The 18,632-nt window shown below is 45.5% G+C and overlaps 1 protein-coding gene across 1 annotated transcript in view; it reads left to right on the top strand.

Annotated features, from left to right (window-relative positions):
• Positions 1-18,632, top strand: part of TG (thyroglobulin) — a 165,601-nt gene that overhangs the window by 27,344 nt on the left and 119,625 nt on the right. The window contains exons 15-22 of the mRNA XM_066623268.1: positions 37-148; positions 464-664; positions 3,021-3,236; positions 6,248-6,402; positions 7,119-7,275; positions 10,488-10,712; positions 14,769-14,918; positions 15,620-15,790. Of these exons, the coding sequence (XP_066479365.1) occupies positions 37-148; positions 464-664; positions 3,021-3,236; positions 6,248-6,402; positions 7,119-7,275; positions 10,488-10,712; positions 14,769-14,918; positions 15,620-15,790 (1,387 nt within the window). The remainder of the gene's footprint in view (positions 1-36; positions 149-463; positions 665-3,020; positions 3,237-6,247; positions 6,403-7,118; positions 7,276-10,487; positions 10,713-14,768; positions 14,919-15,619; positions 15,791-18,632) is intronic.

Here is an 18,632-nt window from a genome sequence, read left to right as displayed (position 1 = left end):
ACATTCTACCATGACTTTGCCACTCCTTTTGCCTAGGCTGGTACCTACTCTGTGCTACAGAAATCTGGCACGCAGGCCTGGTGCGTCGATCCTGTGTCAGGAGAAGTCCTTCAGCAGAGTAGCATAGATTCAGACGGCACAGCTCGTTGTAAGTGCTTACGATTTTTTTTTCTGCCTCACCTGTTGCTGCTGTCACCTGGCCAGTGTTTGGTCCTGCAAACAACATGCTAGGAAGATCAGGGCCAAATGATACATCCCATGAAACTCATAGTTTGGCCCTGCATGTCTGCTTTGTAGCTGTTGTGACATCAGGACCACAGCTTGCAGGGAGGGTCTTTCCCCTTGTGATGGACTCCTGACAAAAATGTCCCCCAAAGCAGTTATCTGGGGGGGGGGTGGATAGGTGTGAAGCTGCCATTGGTACCACTGGTCAGGGTCTCTCATTCACCCCCTTATTTTGAAGGTCCTGGTTACTGCAGCATGCTGAAGTCCCGAGCTCTCTTACGGGAGAGTGGTCCAGGCTACATCCCTCAGTGTGAGATTGACAGTGGGACCTTCTCAACCGTGCAATGCGACGAGGCCCAGGAAAGCTGTTGGTGTGTCTTTGTAAATGGAGAGGAGGCTCCTGGGACACGAGTCCATGGCAAGAGGCCTGCATGTGAACGTGAGTCACCCCTGAAGTCTATGAACAATTTTTCACTGGTTTAAAATGATCCCAGCCAAGCAGGAGATGCTGTTTTTCATTACAAGGCTTGGTTTGGCAATCCTGAGAATTTAGAGCTTTTTTAAAAAGGCCGCAAACAAAAATCCTTAAATCTGGGATTGCAACTCTCAGGATCCTGGAGGTGCTCTTGCAAATGTGATTTTTCTGCCTGCACCTTTGAGACTGAAAGGTTAATTGAGCCACTTAAAGGCTGGATAGACCGGGGCTCAGATTTTGGCTCAACAACAAAACTCTGTATGACCTTGGACAAGTGATGGTCTTGCTGCCTAATTTCCTGTAGAATTGTTGTGGGGATAACATGGTGCAAATCTAGGGTTACACATGCAGTCTACCAAAGTGATAGTATTTCCTAGTTCCAGAGAGCATGAATCTGTACTTACAGTCACCACACCTGCAGCAAAGAAGTTGTCTCCTGACCCTGAAAGTTGCCAGTTGGGCAGAAAGCTGTCACATAACACTCCTAGGGCCCAATGGAGGGATTAGATGCCTTTGGGAAGCCCGCAAGCCGGAGGTGATACCTCCACTGCTGTTACTTCCCTGCAACTGGTATCCAGAGGCATATTGGGAGCTGTCTCAGTTGATCATTCTTAGGGCCAGTTTGAGCATCAGCTGGTAGTTTGTCCTGGTTTGTACCATTTCCAACACCAATGAGTGCCCCCCACTCACATAACTGGCAGAATTAAAATACCTTTAAAATGTGATGCCAACTCTCCTTTTCATTTAAAGTGGCAGACATTTTTAAATTTCGTCATTAATTGAATTGCATGTTTAGAAGCTGTTTGGTGTTCCAGGTTTTATTGCAAAAGTTGCCGTTTGCTGTTTTGTCACTGGGGAAATAATCTTTGGAAGATGATCTCATTTACTGCGGTGATATCTAATGTGTGTTTCCAATCTGTGTTCATTGCCTGCAATGCAATGACTCTCAATGCAATGGAAGCTGAAACCTGCCTTTTTCTCCCAGTCTCAAGAGGCAGGTGGGGCTTAACGTATCTGGTCCTGAACTGTCATGTTTGAATGTGAACTCAGGCCACTATTCACCCACTCATTGAGTGCAAAAAAGATAATCAGGAAGCAGTGGTGTAGCTATGGGAAGGGGATAAGTATTGCAGGCACCACAACACACCATATAAACAGCCCCTCCTGCCTGCTGGATCTTGTCTGATCTCAGAAGCTAAGCAGGGTCAGGCCTGGTTAATACTTGAATGGGAAACCGCCTGGGAATACTGGGTGCTGCAGGCTTATACCATAGTCTTTCGAGACTGAAGGTTGCCAAACAACCTGCCTGCTGGGCTTACTCCTGTAGCTACACCACTGCCAGTAAAGGTCTTGAAACCTTGAAAAGCTGTTGCCTACGCTGTCTGCCAGTTGAAAAACCGATGGGCTGAATCTGAATAAATACCTTAATAAAAACTGCTTCCAGACAGCATATGATGGTACTTAAGTCAAGCGCCGAGACCTTCTACAAGACCTCACATGGCAAGGTCTCATCCCCGCAGCATGGGAGATGCTTCCTCTTCTTTAGAGTGCTTTAGCCATCTCGTTGACTGTTAGAGAAAGCCAGCAACTAGGTGGGGAAGTTTCCCACAATTTGGGGCATAGCTGGAAGGCAGGAACATGGCCCGTCAGCAGATGGGAGGGTGGGAAAGAACAATAAATCCATCCTCCTGATCACAAGAGACAGTTTATACAGGCAAGTAGTAACTTTGGAATGCCCATTGCATCCAGTGAGGTTTCCATCCAAACTAATCGGTTCCATATGAGAGAGTCTCTCCTGAGGTCATTTGCAGCTTCCATCTAGGATAGCTGGGTGGGATCCAGTATTTGCTTGTCGACATGCATGTCAGAGATGTTTAATGCCACGTATCTTACTGCTTCCCACTGCTTGCATCCCTTCTCCTTTTAGATACATCAGAATGGCTGAGCAGGGATTTGAACTGGCTCTTCCAGGTCTAAGTCCAACTCCCTAACCACTATGCCACCCGAGCTTTTCATCAGTTGAAAAGATGAAGGTTTCCCCCCTCCCAAGAGAGCAGAGACTAGGAGATCCTCTGCCCCTTTAAATTAGATTTGGTGTGCTTTACATTAGGCTTGGGACCAAGGTCACTGAAGCTTGTTGTAAGAATTTGCTTGGAAATACAGTGGGCATGTTCAAGACACTTCTTTGAAGTGAAACAGCTTTACTTATTTATTTGATCGAGTCTCCCTCCTGCTCTAAATGTTTCCAAGAGAGACTTGAGTTTGTACTTAGGTATCCTTTCTAATCTCATTTGCTTGACCTTCTACATCATCTTCTTAGGTCCCCAGTGTCGCTTGCCTTTCGACAACCCCGATGTAATCAATGGAGGTCTTTTTTGCAACAATGCCTCTTCTCCGGACATTCCAAAGACTCAGAGGTGCAAAGTGATTTGTGCTCCAGGGTTCCACAGTGCAGTTTCCAGTACAGAGATGCTGCTCTGCAATACGGAGAGTCGCCTTTGGCTAGGGGAGCCTCCCCATCCTCAGACCTGTCAAAGTAAGCACAGGAGTTAAGCAGCTGCTTGGGTTGCAAGGAGACCGTGTCATATTGTGACTGGTAGAGACTCGGGTTTGACTGGGGGAAACTCTCTATGAAGATAGGAACCCATCTAGACAACTGTAGATTGTGCATTTTGAGTTCTGCATGTCTTTGCTTATATATGCAAATAAAAGTACAAATAAATGCAAATAAAAGGGCCCCCAATTTGGATTGTAATCATAGAAGGAGTAGGGGATGGGGCCATTAATTCTTTGCACCCGTTGTGGTCCTGACCCAGATTTGGCCTCCTTGCAGGTGCTGTTTTTAAGGGAAGAAGCTCCCATTGGTAGAAATGGAAGCTTTCCCCTCTATAAAATAGTACCTGTGGTGTGGGGGATGCTACCCTGATCAGGACTGCTGAATTAAAGCCTCCCTACCCCCTTACCAGGGTTCATTTCCAAATTAGAGACCCACACAGTTGCTGTGAGTGTTTAAAAAATGCACATCCCAACAATGTGATCTATTTATTGTCTGTTTTGGCCCTGAGTGGCCATGGGCAAATTTGTTAGGGACATAATTTCATGTTTGTTGCCTTGGGCTTCTTGGGGGAACTCAGATGTGATAAATAACTCTGGATCAGCCTTTGGCATTACATTGGGCCCTCACTATCTGGAATGGGGGATCCATTCCAGGGCTCCTCCCCTTGCAGATACTGAAATCCACAGATGCTGGAGTCCACAGGGAGGGCAGCAGAGTCGTGGCACCACAATTACTCATGTTAAAGCCACAGCAGGCCCTCAAGAGGCCTCACTGGGTCTGTCTCCTATTCAACGTTCCTCTCCACCTCCTCAGAAGTCCTCTAGGATGCAACTAAAAGCCACTGGCAGTGCACATTCTTGACTTCTGGTTGCATATGGGAGGTGTTCTGAGGCACTTGGAGGTCCTTAGAGTGGGCCTTCCATCTTTTTGTGTAACCCCTTATCGGAACATTCTTTTTGCTTTTCTGTTTACTCAAGAGTGAACTGCTTTACCCCGTCTTTACAGACTGCTCACGTTTGCGATGCCTGGCTTTTACAGCAACTCTCCCCCCCCAATGGGGATTGAGTATCTCCATTCTTCTAGGAGGGAGGTTTCCCCAAAGCAGCCTCCTCCCATCTGATTTCCCCTGGTTCTGCATGGTGGCATAAGAAGAGCCCTGCTGGATCAGGCCAAAGGCAACACTCTACTGTCCCAGTTTTTAACCCAGTTCAGGACAGGAAGCCTGGCAGTGGGTGGCAGTTACTGGGCTCTGTGCCCTTCACCCATCTGTACTTGCTACCACAGGCGCTTACTCCGAGCTGAACTGATGAGTGCCAGATGCTTAAAGCCGGTTCACACAATCACTGGATTTTGTTACTTCTGCCTTTTTTTTTCTCTGCAGCAATCAGTTCTCTAAGTTTATTTCCAATGTTTACTGCCTTGCCTTCTGGCATTTTGAGAAAAACGTTTTAAATGGGGGAGGGAAAACTAACAACAATAATGAAAGAAAATCTTCTGAATCTTGGCATGCATCTCTCGCTCTCTCTTCTGCATTCACATAATTCGACAGCTTGGCTTGTCAGTAGATGTGAGTAGAGAGGAGCGGTGACCTACATATAAGGTCTGAGCACTGCCAAACAGTGGGGAACATACGTTTTAAATCAGTATCTCAAATTATACTACTGTTCCCTGTTTTTCCCCGCTTGGCGTTTTGGGTGTTTTTCTTTAAAAGTAATATAAAATGACCTCAAACAGATTTCAGGACCATTTAGCCAGCGTTTCACACTTTTGAGTCCTAATGATGTCAAGCGGGGAGAGTTAAGTAGGTACTTGCTAAAGCAATGAGGCTGCTTAATTGGGAATGGATTTGTGCCCATAATTTTTTTTTATATATATTTAAAAGCAAACCACACCTGTTGCTATCATTTGTGGATTCTTTATAGTGTACAGTTGGAGAGTAGTCACTTTGTGCTTGCTTCTCATCCCACCCATTTAACAGATGGAATGACAGAGGATGAATAGATGATGATGATAGAAACAATTGGAAAAGATCACAAAATACAAAGATCTGGAAACTGAAATACAGTGCCTTTGGGGAAAGAAAGCAGCCTCCCTTTTGTCATTGATGCACTAGGTGCAAACCCCAAGGCTCTTAAGAAATATCTGGCCAATATAGGCGTTGACAAGTAATAGTTTGTCATGCTACTAGGAACACTGAACATTACATGTTAATATCTCACCATTGCTTAAACTCTTGGATAGAGTTTGAACTAGTGAGCACCCAAAAATCCTAGCCCAAATAGCTGGTGGGCTGTGACACCATTGATGATAATGAGATGATGATGTCTCTTTATCCACAGGTTTGGAACCTGCAGATTTGACTCAGTGTGGGTTCTAAACCCCTACTGGAGGGCCTCACCTGACCTTCATGATGTGACCAGAAGCTCATTCTAGTTGTGTCCAGGAGGCTTTCTGAGGCCAGTGGAAACCAAAAGTGCCTTTCCAACACCTCCAGTGTGTGTGGCTTTCTGAGCCTCTTAGAGGCTGCGTGTGCTGCCTCTCCGAACCTCAGAACACCTCTCAACACAATTGGAAGGTGATTCTGGTTGCCTCCAGAGGTCCTCTGATGTTCCAGACCCACAGATTCGCTTAACTGTAGGTTTCTGTATCTACGGGGGAGGGGTGTGAGTTTGGGAATGAATCCCTTTGTGGACATCGAGGGCCAACTGTAATATAACTTAATTGGTAATAAGCACCACACTCATCACACGTAAGGTCAAACTACATGAGACATTAAATGCATCACTTTCCTTTGATATCCTCCTATTTTCTTTGACAAGTAGCAGCTGACTTAAGCCCCCCATGGACCAGGTTGCAGTAGGGAAGTAGGAGACTTTAACTGTACTCCTGCGGCATGATTCTGTTAAATGTATAAAGAGTGACCCTCAGAGGGAAAAGTGGATATGTCTGTATCTTTCATTTAACACCTCTTTCCTTAATTCTATTTCTAGAGCTCCAGCCATTCCAGAGTGTTGAAACTCAAAGTCAGTTCCAGTTCTTGTTGCCCCCTGAGAAGGCCTGCAGTCTGGACTACTCTGGTTTGCTAGAGGCATTCCAGATTTTTATTCTGGATGAGATGAATGCCCGTGGTTTGTGTCATATTCAGGTACCGTCTGTTTCCCTCTGCCAAGCGAATAAATATTTTCTTGATTCAGAAAATCAGGGTTTTGTTTTTTTACTTCTCCATTGGGCTTTGACTGCAGCCCCAGTTCTGATTGATTAAACTAGAATTGGGTTGACTGAAGAATATTATGAGCCTTGCAGTCACTAGTTCAACACCTGGTGGACCATAACGGATGATAGAGCAGCTCTTTATTTCCATTGTTTGGTGACGTAAAAAGGGAATCGTATTTATCAAAGAAAAGCACAAAACAAAATAGTTAGAAAAGCCAAACTAGATGTGATGCAAGTAGCCATTTTTGTTCTATATATGTATAAAGTAGGGGTTGGGCTTCTGGCATTCTGATACTGCAATTCATACCCCAGCTTGACTCTGATATCAGGAATGAGCCAGGCTTGGGAGAAAAGTGCTTCAGTCAACAGAACACCTCTCATCCACCTCCAGCTGAAATTCTCTCACCCCCCTGTGTCCCAAAGATGGATGCAGACTGCTTCCATCTCTCTGTCCCAAACACTGATGGGTGAAACATTCCAGAGACTGGAGGACATTAAGAGCTGTTAAACGCCTTCTGTTAAGCCTTTCATCAGCCCTTAGTATTTAGCATTGCAAAACCACATCCACAGGACCATGTGCAATGTTCCAGGCAGTCAAGCATGTCAACCGATTTGGATGTGGGGAAAGTCTGGTTTCTTTCTTTTCAGGGAAATGCTTTTGGGCACCTGGAATCTGCTCCTGTCTGTGGCGATTCTGCTGTGCGCGTGGAGTGTTTGGCTGTGGATCGCCTGGGAGTGAATATCACGTGGAGAGCATTGCTTGAGGATGTCCCGGCAGCTTCATTTCCTGATTTGCACAGCATTGGTATCATTCAGCATTTCCATTTGTCTGCTATGTTCTTCCAAATCTGTTCTTCTCTGTCCATTCTTGGAAGATCATGGTGTGCTAGGCATCTGCCAGGGAAGTTGTGAGTGATTCATGAAGAAATCCTCCCCAACCCCCCTACACACAAATGAAGGAATCTTGGAGCTTTCAGAGTCTTGGCACTGCAAAGAACATTCTGGTTTGACTAGAGCAGCAATGTGCAACTGTAGTACTGTGGCACATTGGCATGCTGTGAAATACTCCAGGTGTGCCACAGCGTTCAGAGCGCAGCAGTCAAAAATCGCTGAAAACCTGACTGGGTTCTGTGACTCTGTTGGTCGGGGACCCACTGGTGGGTTGTGACCTGATTTTTGGTGGGTCCCCAAAGGGTAATGGAAAGATCAGATAATTGCCTCAAGCCCTATGGCTGTTCAAAAATCAGATACTGATTACCCTGCAAAGAGCTCAGCTCTAGCAGTTTGCAAGCATGTATAAATATAGGGAGATAAAAGTTTGAGGGTCTTTTTCCTGGTTATAGTAAATAAATAAATAGTATTTCCTTCTAGTTTTTTTTTTTAAGTCTGGTAAACCTAGGTGGGTCCCAGGAGAGTGTTATTTTAAAAAGCGGATTCCAGTGCTAAAAAGTTTGGGAACCACTGGTCTATAGTAACAAATTACCTGCCTCCTTCCTCCACCATCTCCATTGTAGTAACAATTCGTTACTACAGACACTTGCCTTAGAATCAGAGCCACAGAACCCAGAAAAATCTCCCGGAATTTGGAATTGACATTACAAAAGGCAAAGACCATAGAGAAGACCATAGAGGTCAGTGTGCCATGAAAAGAAAATTGTTGAAAATCTCTGGACTAGAGTATAGAAAGGAATCTTTAAGGAAATTTCCAGAAAGGAAAGGTTAAAGACTATCAAAGAGAGTTCCCAGTCTCTGCTCTTTCCCCCCCCCCCAAATGTTCTAGCTCTGCACCCCAAGAAGCAATGGGGACAGGGTGGGAGCTGGCATGGATGGTCATCAGCAGTAGTTCTGCTCCTAATATAAAAAGGAACATTGACCATCAGCTGGCATTCTGATCCAATGTATGAAATCTTGTTTTCTTGCACAAACTAGGAAGGCTCCTTCTGCCACTTTCCTGTCATTCAAAAGACAAGAGGCACACTTTGAATTCCAAGTTTAGGTTTCTTTCATACTTCATACTACGGCTACTGTTCTATCTCTGGATAAGGTTCCATTCCAACTCCCTAGTTGTTTAATTCTGTTCCCAGTGATCTTGCATGCATTCATTTTTCCAATTGGATGTTTCTCTGTCTGTCTGTCTGTCTGTCTGTCTGTCTGTCTGTCTGTCTGTCTGTCTGTCTGTCTGTTTTCTTTAACAAGGACCAAATGTAAACATCTCCAGGAGCTGGCTGTGGGTGGTGTGCTTGTCTGATGACCAGTTCTGCAACGTATTTGTGTTTACAACTATGCACCTGGGCTTGATTATGTGGGAAAGTTGCAATATTAACTGACTCATATGTGCATTGGATCAACGGAGAAGTTGTATTTAGATGTGTAGTAAGAACATTGTGATTTAGAAGGCTCTCTGGACCATCCAGAGAACATATTGGGTCTGTTCCTTGACAAGGAGTGATCATCGACTGTATGATAAACGGAAAATGTAGGAATTAAACCTCAGTGGATGTAAAATGTCCCAGACTGCCATGCAATTTAATAGTTTCAAGGTGCATGAAACTCAACTGCTGATTAGGTTTCTTCTTTTTCTTATCTAAAGGCCTTACATTGAGACTCTATTTCAGATCTAAGGGTCTCTCCTTGCAATGCATGTACTCGCCTGTAGAAACCTGAGTAGAAAATGCATGCCCCTTGTGATACTTGTGAATGGCCCATGAGAATGCAGGCAGAGAGACAGAAAATTCCAGTACACATGTTATTCTTGTCTCTTTCTGCCAGGATAAAAGTAGGACTTCAGCCCAGTAGACTTACAGCCCAATCCTATCTAAACCTTGCACTCACCACTGATGCAGTTATACCCTTTGAGCACACGCTCCAACCTGTAAGATAGTGCTTGCCAAACCACGACCCACAGGCTGGATCCAGCACAATGCTGCATCTCTCCCCTGTGTGAGAAGCACTTGCTGTTCCAGGGTGCTGCTCACAAGACTTCCCTCCATTACTGTTGTTCAAGCAACCAGGCAGTCACATCCGTTCTGAAATGCAGGCGCAACGCCTTCTGGGACAGTGGGCTACAGACGTGACTGCCCAGAGCATTGTGCCACAGAGATGGAGGGGCTCCTGCTGAGCCGTGCACTGGTCCAAACAGGGACTGATTTATGCTGCACAGCAGTCACAAGTTTGGCGACACATCAGTTGCTACTCTATGAGGAAAGTCCCGGAGGTCCCCCATGGGTAAAGGAACATTTTGCTGCCACAAGTCCGAGTGGACCTGGGAAGGCAGATCGAGACCCAGAAGGGGGATAGGATACTGTGGCAGAGCTATTGCCAACATTAACACCCCTTCCCAGCCTCAACATACCCTTCTCCCTGCCCTGGTCTCCACCCCATTCCCTTCCCTCGCTTTTCCTCCCACCCCTGCATTGACTTACTGGTTTCGGGGGTTCTCTGGAAGCCACTTGTGGTAGTGTCCTGGCTGCACAGAATGGCTGGTCGTGTTTTGTGACCACCATGAAGCACACTGTGCTATTAGGACATGCATTCCAGAAGCACAGCAGCTCAGTCGGACTGGGCCAGGTATGTGTCAACAGCCTACCCCATTCATTTCAATTTGCTTGTGCAAGAAGAATGTGCATTTTAGCCTACTTCTACTGGACTGAATGAAGAAACCATTGAAGACCTAGATGGGCCTATGGCCTGATCCAGGGGGGCTATTCTTATGTTCTTAAGGCATAGGAGCTCCATGTGTGTACTGGAATGTCTGCAATTCAAACATCTGAATAGAGGTGCGACAGCATTGTTGCAATTTAATAATTGCATTTAATCCAGTCTGTTCATATTTTCCATTTTTATCACTATCATGAGGACTAGGAAGTTTTTTTTCCTCAAAAAAAACAAACAAAAAAAGGAAAGCTGAGCATGATCAATACATTTTACCACCTGGTTAATCAGATTATGTTAGTAGATAAAGTTTATCAAGCTCTGATTTCCTCCCTGCAATCCTGTGCTGTATTTATTTATTTACAGAAAAAGCAATGGTGGGTGAAAATCTCATTGGACGCTTTGAGGCACTGATAAGGAGCGGTGATTTTGTTCTCCATTTGGACTCCAAGCAATTTCAGGCAGGTCCTTCCATTCATTTCCTCAGAGATCTTGATTTCAACATAACTCCTGGAGTTTACCTTGGATGCAGGAATGGTTTCCGAAAAGTTTCAGCTGCTGGAGGATCAACCACAAATCTACAAGGATGTGGTACGTGCCATCTTGTCCTGACCAGGTTTTGGCCTGGCGGTGTTTATTGTACCTCGGCCTGCCTGCTTGATTGGACAAGTTTCTGGAGGAAAAATCCAGTACGGGTTACAAGCCATGATGTGTATGTGCAACCTCCTAATTTTAGAAATGGGCTATGTCAGAATGCCAGATGCAAGGGAGGGCACCAGGATGAGGTCTCTTGTTATCTGGTGTGCTCCCTGGGGCATTTGGCGGGCCACTGTGAGATACAGGAAGCTGGACTAGATGGGCCTGTGGCCTGGTGCAGTGGGGCTGTTCTTATGTTCTTATGCTCCTTATCCCATTCTCTGAACTGCAAAAGAATGAGGGTGTGACATGAATATCGAAACTACTAGGTGTCCTCATAAATATGCAAGCCCATCTGAAAAATTTGCTACTGAACAAGTAGAGAGCCTGAGACATGGATCATATCATAGAACTGGAAGGGACCCAAGGTGATATAGTCAACCCCTTGCCTGTAGCAGGAAATTCTCCTAGTGCATCTCCAGCAGGTGAACCTCTGCTTGAAGATTGCTAATGATGAAGAATCCCCCACCTCCATTGGCAATCTGTTCTACTGCTGAACTGCCCTTACTGTTAATAATTCCTTATATCCAACCAGAATCTCCTGCCTTGCAGTTTGTACCTGTTTGATCAGGAGAAGCCAGAACAGTGTGGCAGGGAGATCAAAAAGCCACTGAAGCTGAAGGTGGCTGCAGCGGGGCTTTTCAAGGGCTGTGTGTTGAATCACCCTAATCTAGACAAACAGGAGAGAAACAAGGAAGGAACTGGGCAAGACGACAAGAGAGCCATGATCAGATCTCCCATGTATTTTTTTTTTAAGCACTGAATACAGCTGTTGGGGTTCTGTTCTGGATCAGGAGCATAATGCTGAGGAAAATAGAGGTTAAACCATTACCTCCACGCATTGAGCTCCCAAACCACTCAAGACAGTATACACAGTGCATAGGTGGATCTTCCCTGGACTGCTTTGTGCCTAAGCTTACAATCTGAACTATGTGTTGCTTTTTACGACACAATTTTAGCAAGGGGAAAATATGTAAAACATTAAAGACAGGCAAGTTAAGTTGCATTCATTATGCGTTCATTCATTATTCATTCATTAGGCAAGCCAACACAGACATTGTGAGTCACCTTCAGGCCCTCTTAGGGAGTGGACAGGCAAGCATTCAATTATCCAGACAAACACATAAATTGCTTTGGAGAAAATCAGTGGAAATGACACCAATTCATGTCTGGATAAAAATACTACCAACATTCCATTAGTTTCTTTCCTCCCAATATAATCAATCAGTACCAGAAGCCAATAGGCTAGTAGGCCAGTTGATGAGAGAAGATTTCCTATTTGGTTAATTCAAAAATATTCAAAAATATTATCTTTTGTCAATATACCTAAAGTTCGAGATTGTACGATACCACCTTGGTTTTCAATGGCAGACTTTTCTCAACTAAAAAAATAACCTATGGCAAGGCAGAGAGGGGCAATTGGGATCCCAGCCCCAGTGGGGTCAAATTTCTGAAGCCCTCCTAACCCTGTCCCACTGGGGATTTTCCTTGGTTTGCTCCCCCACTCCACAAGCTCTGTGTAAATAAAAATACCCTCCCCATCGGGCCATGTGGCATAATTTGGCGCACATCTAGTTTGACCCCAATAGTTAAATATCTGAGTGGAGACAGATGTATTTTCTAGTACAAACTGTCTACTTGCTTGTTTGAGAATGTTTACCTTCCATTTCAAATTCAAAAAGGGAGGGGGGAAAAAAGCTCAATGTGTCTTACATAACTGAAGCTGCAATCCTAACCACACTTTCCTGAGAGTAAGCCCCAATGAACAAAATAGGACTTACTTCTGAGTAGACCCGGTTAGGATTGTGCCCTAAAATTCAATTGCGCACAAAAATACCAAAACCCCACCAATGGTTCAAAATAAAGTGAAATTAACTGGGGGAAAATGATTGGTGAAAAAGTTACAAACAATTTTTTAAACATCGCTGAACCGAAATCGAGAGCTTGCTGAAAAAGTCTTGTGCTCCAATGACACATTTACGGACACTGCCTGCCAGTCATAAGACCTCCAGAATGGTTTGCAGTTTAAAAACACAAATAATCACACCATTACAAAATAAAGCACAGATACCTCCAATCTAAAACACATCAAAAGCCAGTCAATGAAAAGCCTGAGCAAATAAAAAAGTCCTCATTGTTCTGACACCTGTTACCAGGTGTGCTTGTTAACATGTTCACGGGGGGGGGGGGAGTTTCACTGCTGTGTAGTGGCCAGTGGTCCAGCTCTGATGAGAGAGGTGAGGGTGAAAGCTGCAACAATACAAGTTTATGATGGGGATAATTAAGAAAAAGAGGAACAACAAAGTATTTATTAACCACTTGTGCAGCTAGGTCCCATCAGATAGTGCAACAGATTGCAGAGGAAGATGGTGGGGACTCCCTCACTGCAGTTTTCTCACTCATGCAGGGCTGAGCAGTGGTGTAGGTTCAGCCCCTGTCCAATATCCCTCAGGGCTTGAGTTCAAGATTTGCTGCAGGCTCTTTGCAGCCTGCTTCCCCTATTTGTATCAACATGGTGGAAAACTCCAAGTCTTCCTTAGGATAATGTTATGGGCGGTATGCTTTGCCCTGCATGTAAGTGAGAGCCAGGCTGGTGTAGTTGTTTGGGAAGTGGACTTAGACCTGGATGATCCAGGTTCGAATCCCCCCTCAGCCACACAGCTTCCTGGGTGACCTTGGGCCAGTCGCTTTCTCTCACCCTGACCTATCTCACAGGGTTGTTGTGAGGACAAAAAGGAGGGGAGGAGCGGCTGTGTAAATTGCCCCGAGCAATTTGGAGGAAGGGTGGTATAAAAATGTGAAAAATAAATGTAAGTTGAGACGGGACCCTTCTACCAGTGGTGTAGCTAGAGGGGGTGCAAAGCGCTAAGTTTTGCAAGGCACCTCACTGTGGCATTCAAGAGGCCTGTCCCCCTCCCCTTAGGAGCCATTCCCAGGGGTGGGAGTAGAATGGAGGCGTACGCCTTCTGGAGCATTCCAGGAAGGCCTTCTGGGTATATGCCTCCGTTTTGCTCCCACCACCCGGAATAGCTCTGAAGGGGAGGGGGAGGGGCCGCTTGCATGCTGCGGTGAGGTGCCTTGTAAAACTTAGGGCTTTGCACCCCCTCTAGCTACACCACTGCCTTCCACTGCCTGCCCCTTTGTCAACTCTGGGCATCAATGTTGCCTTCAGAACATTCAGTCCTCAAGGTTTTGCGGCACGGAATGCACGTATAAAGTGAGAATGTCTTGCCAGGTAGACATTTAAATCCCTTCCATCTGGAAATGACCTCATAGCGGCTTTGTGTTTGTTTTCCCCCCTCCACTCATTAACATATGAAAGAGATCTAAAAGGAAAACAAATCCAGTTCACATATTTGGTGAATGGAATTGAATTAAGTGGAGACATAAAGTAGGGCTGAGTCAACTTTTGTCCATGAACATTTTTGGTGTGAGAAAAGGATTTTTTTTGGGGGGGAGGAGGGGAGGGAAGTGTTCAAAATCTTCAGAAGACTCCCAAATACCTTTTCTTTATGCACCATTTTGCTTTTCAGCAGCTGCTTTGGGGCAGTTGTTTTTTGTTTTTGCTCCAAAAAGAGCCTCCTCTTTTCTGGCTACTGGATGTAGTCAGTGTGAGGGCATCTTAATATTATGGAGCCAGTCAGATTTGGGCCTGTGGATTTGCACTGATCAGGGTGGGACCTAGCCAGCGCAATCCCGCTCCCCTCTGTGTATTGACTGAACGTGTGGAAAAGACTATGAGAACTGGGCTTAAAGAGTGCCTTGGTTTCTTCTCATTTCCAAATGCTCCAGCCTCAGTCGGTGTGACTGGGAGAACAGTTTCACTCCCAGTTCCACTCTTCCCCTGAAATGGGTGATTTTTGCAGAGGGCAATTATTTTTCCAAAAAGTGTGCTTCCTTCCTGTTTTCGCTCAGTCCCACTAATACATGGCAGTTTTTCCCCCTTTGCAGTCGCCTGTCCTCCAGGTGCCTTCTTCCAGAATGGCCTTTGCATTCCGTGTCCTGCCGGATTCTATCAAGACCAGGCAGGAAGCCTCTCTTGCATCCAATGTCCTTCTGAGAAAACGACTGTCTCCACCGGCGCGTTCAGAGCGGAGCAGTGTAAGGGTTCTGAAAAAATGGTACTCTGTATCTTCTGCTGCAAACTGAAGAGTGGATAGCTTAGATAGAGACAGACAGGTCCTTTTTTTAGAATGCTCATGGTTTTACAAGTTCCAAAAAAATGAAGCCATTGGATTCTGGACTGTATTAAGTTAATTTGCAGGTTGTGTGTGATATTTTTGAATGTTTGCCCTTGTAAGAAGCTCTTTGCATGTAATATATGGAACTTGTACACTGTTGAGAGGGAAGACCTGTGACCCAAAGGATGGATTGTCTTTATATTCTGGTCAAGGTAGAAGTTCCCTTCAAAGAGCAGATTTGCAGCTTAGGAATAATATTGGACCTGACTTTGCACCTGGTTGCCCAGGTGTCAGCTGTGATCTGGCAAGCATTTGCCCAATTAGGCTGGTGCACCAGTTGTGTCCTTTCCTGGCCAATTGGAACTTACCATAGTTATACTCAGTATTGGCACATCTCACTTGGATTATTGTAATGTACTCTATGTGGGGCTGCCCTCCCAGACTGTTTGGAAACCTCAGCTAGTAAAGAATGCGGCTCCACAATTATTGACTGGCGGGCACAAGGTATATTATTAACAGTTATTATATATCATAGTATATCATCATCTGTGCTTCATCATCTGCATCAAGTATGCTTTCAGGTGCCATTCAAGGTTTTTCCTTGTGGTTTTCATGTAATAGGTTTTACTGACTGCCAAATGAATGAACAAGGTGTACAGTGTGATCGCAATGGCCGGTATAGACCCTCCTACGAAGATCCAACCACCGAGAGATCATTCTGTGTTGATAAGAGTGGGGAAATATTGGACTGGACGGAAACCAGTGGCCCTCTTACGGACTCCCAGTGCTTAGGTGAGCAGGCTGGGCAAGGACAATACAAACAGTTGCATCCATGAATGAGCTGCAGGATGGATTCAGCCAGCCTGGCAGTCACCACTGAAATTATTATCACCACCAGCTCAGATTATTCAGAAGTGGGTATCTGTGTTCTCCAGGGATACAGGATGCTGTGGTGAAGAAATCCAATCTTTTCTTCCTTCCCTTCACTCTTGGGTAATGTAGTCTTCCCAAGGGCTATTAACTCCAAATTTCCCAAATAACATGTGCAGTGTGCCAGAGAAAGGGGAGGAAGAGTTAGGATCTCTCTCATTCCCTCTTTCAGTGGTGGCTGCCCCAAACCCAGACAAGTGAGTTTTGCCTAAAAGAGGCAGGAGGAGGAGATTGGGGGTGTAGAAGATGAAGTTGGATCTGAAATAAGCCAAGCCTCTTGTCTTGTTTTTTGTAAAACTGCTTGGTTTATTTCCTGTGTGGTCCAATGCAAGCCAGGCCCACTTACCCGTTTCTGGTCTTTCCGTATGTTTGCTCTTTCCTTGCCTGGATCTTTCCTTGCCTGTCCTGAACCTTTTTTTTTGAACTTGGATCATACCCTGATATACATCCCCTTTGCTTATAAGGCTGATGTTTTGGAGCTTCCCTGGCTGGGTGGTTGTAAAGCACAACAAGAATGATAAGATTCTTTGCAAATTTAAAATGCTGTATAGGTCAGTGATATGCAGTCAGGGTAGGTAGAGAGCCTCACCTAATCTTGTGTCATCAGTCTCTGGGGAGGCAGAAGGAAGAGTTGCCTCCAGCAGGTTAGGCTATAATCATGGGTGTCAATGTGTGGTTGGTCTGTCGAACTCCTTGCCACAGGATGTGGTGATGGCATCTGGCCTGGATGCCTTTAAAAGGGGATTGGACAAGTTTCTGGAGGAAAAATCCATTATGGGTTACAAGCCATGATGTGTATGTGCAACCACCTGATTTTAGAAATGGGCTATGTCAGAATGCCAGATGCAAGGGAGGGTGCCGGAATGAGGTCTCTTGTTATCTTGTGTGCTCCCTGGGACATTTGGTGGGCCACTGTGTGATACAGGAAGCTGTACTAGATGGGCCTATGGCCTGATCCAGTGGGGCTGTTCTTATGTTCTTATGTGTCTTCCACTTAATAAAAAAGCAGGGTGGCTGGTTTCTAAACAAAAAATAGCAGGACCCCTACATCAGAAAGCTCTGGGGAGGCAGCAGGAAGAGTTGCTTCAGTTTAAAAAAAAAATCCACAAAAAAGCAGGGAGCCTGCACAAATGACCTGCTCTCAAAAGCTCCAGGAGAGGCAGTTTATCAGTTGCCTCAGTGGGCTTGTACTGCTGAGCTCTCCCTAGCTCCCAGTGGGAGAAGAAGAAGTGAGTTTAAGAAACAAATTCCCAGGCGGTGGGGGAAGAGATGGTGTGTGTTTCAGAGACTGAGCTTAAGGGTCAAGGGAGCGGGAGTGTGTGTTATTGCCTCCCCAGGTCCAGAGTTCACTGCACATGATTGATACAGATGGTGGTGATCACCACTGTATTCCAATTGCCTCTTGCAACCCTCTTTCTGGCTGCCCTAAGATGTGGGGATATTTCTTTCTCTCCGATTCCTGGCTCAGCCCCATGTCCCTTTGCCAAGCTGAAACGATGGTTTGATCAAAGGCACCTGCAGAGCTGACAACAAGCATTTGTTTCTGATTAGCGCAGGCTGGTTTTGCTTTGCGAGAACAAATAATCGTTTTAAGGGTTGATCTCTGACTTTTATTTTGTGGTTGTGTATAGAGGCTAACATTGCTCCACGGTCCTTATGATGGATCTTACCACAAATCTCTGATATGTGCCACACGGATGGACATGACAGGAGGAAAACCCCTTCTAATGAGTCGGACCATTTATCCATCTTACTCAGTGTTGTCTCCATTGACTAATTGCTGGGCAGAGCTCTGAGGTTTCAGGCAGGGATACATTGGTTCCCCAAGGTTATGGACACGAGTTACGGGTGGGTGCATCAGAACTTTCATGCAGGCACAGGCTCAGTAGCACCAGCTGTTTTGAGCTACATATGTTCCATATGGAATGGAACTGGTGTGCATGCAGAAGACTAAAGCCCCAATCCAAACTAAATCCTCCCCCCCCCCCACTGATGCTTGGTGCCAAGGAGGTGCATCTAGAGGGTAGAGCAGGAGGTCTGGTCTAGAGGGTAGAGCCTCCGTCTGCCTGAAGATAACATCCACAAGGGTCACCAGTTCGAGGCCACCGGCACCGTGCGACCTTGAAGCAGCTGACAAGCTGAAGCCGAGCTATTCCATCTGCTCTGAGCGTGGGAGGATGGAGGCCAGAATGTGAAGCCAGATCGGAATGAAACACCTGAATGTAGTGGTTCTTGAAAGAAAGAACCTTCTTTCAATTGTAAAAATCCCTATTTAGTAAGGGATTTAAATAAAAGCCTGCCTATGTAAACCGCCTTGAATAAAGTCTTGAATAAAGACCAAGAAAGGCGGTATATAAATACCTGTTATTATTATTATTATCCTATGGTGGGACAGTAGCGGAGGTCTCCTCAGCATAAGAGAACTTTTTCCCCCTTATCTTGGGGAAAGCCTCTGCTTTCCTTGGTTCTATGGTTCCTTGGTTTCCTTGGGTCTCCTTGGTTCTGTGCCAACTAATTTGTTGGTGCAGAACCAAGGGCTCTAAGAGCAATGGAGAGGATCTGGTCGCATGCTTATGCCACAGATCCCATCCCCTTCCCCATTCTGCCTCCTTCCCCCATTCCCCTTCCTGTCCAGAAACTCTACTGTTCCTCCCACCACCTGCTCTGACTGCTGCCTTACCTGACACTGGTAGACAGTGTCTTT

The sequence above is a fragment of the Tiliqua scincoides genome, chromosome 4 (genome assembly GCF_035046505.1).
Source record: "Tiliqua scincoides isolate rTilSci1 chromosome 4, rTilSci1.hap2, whole genome shotgun sequence".
Taxonomy (NCBI): domain Eukaryota; kingdom Metazoa; phylum Chordata; class Lepidosauria; order Squamata; family Scincidae; genus Tiliqua; species Tiliqua scincoides.
The sequence above is the reverse complement of the archived record's forward strand: the minus strand, read 5'-3'. Positions and strand labels throughout refer to the sequence as shown.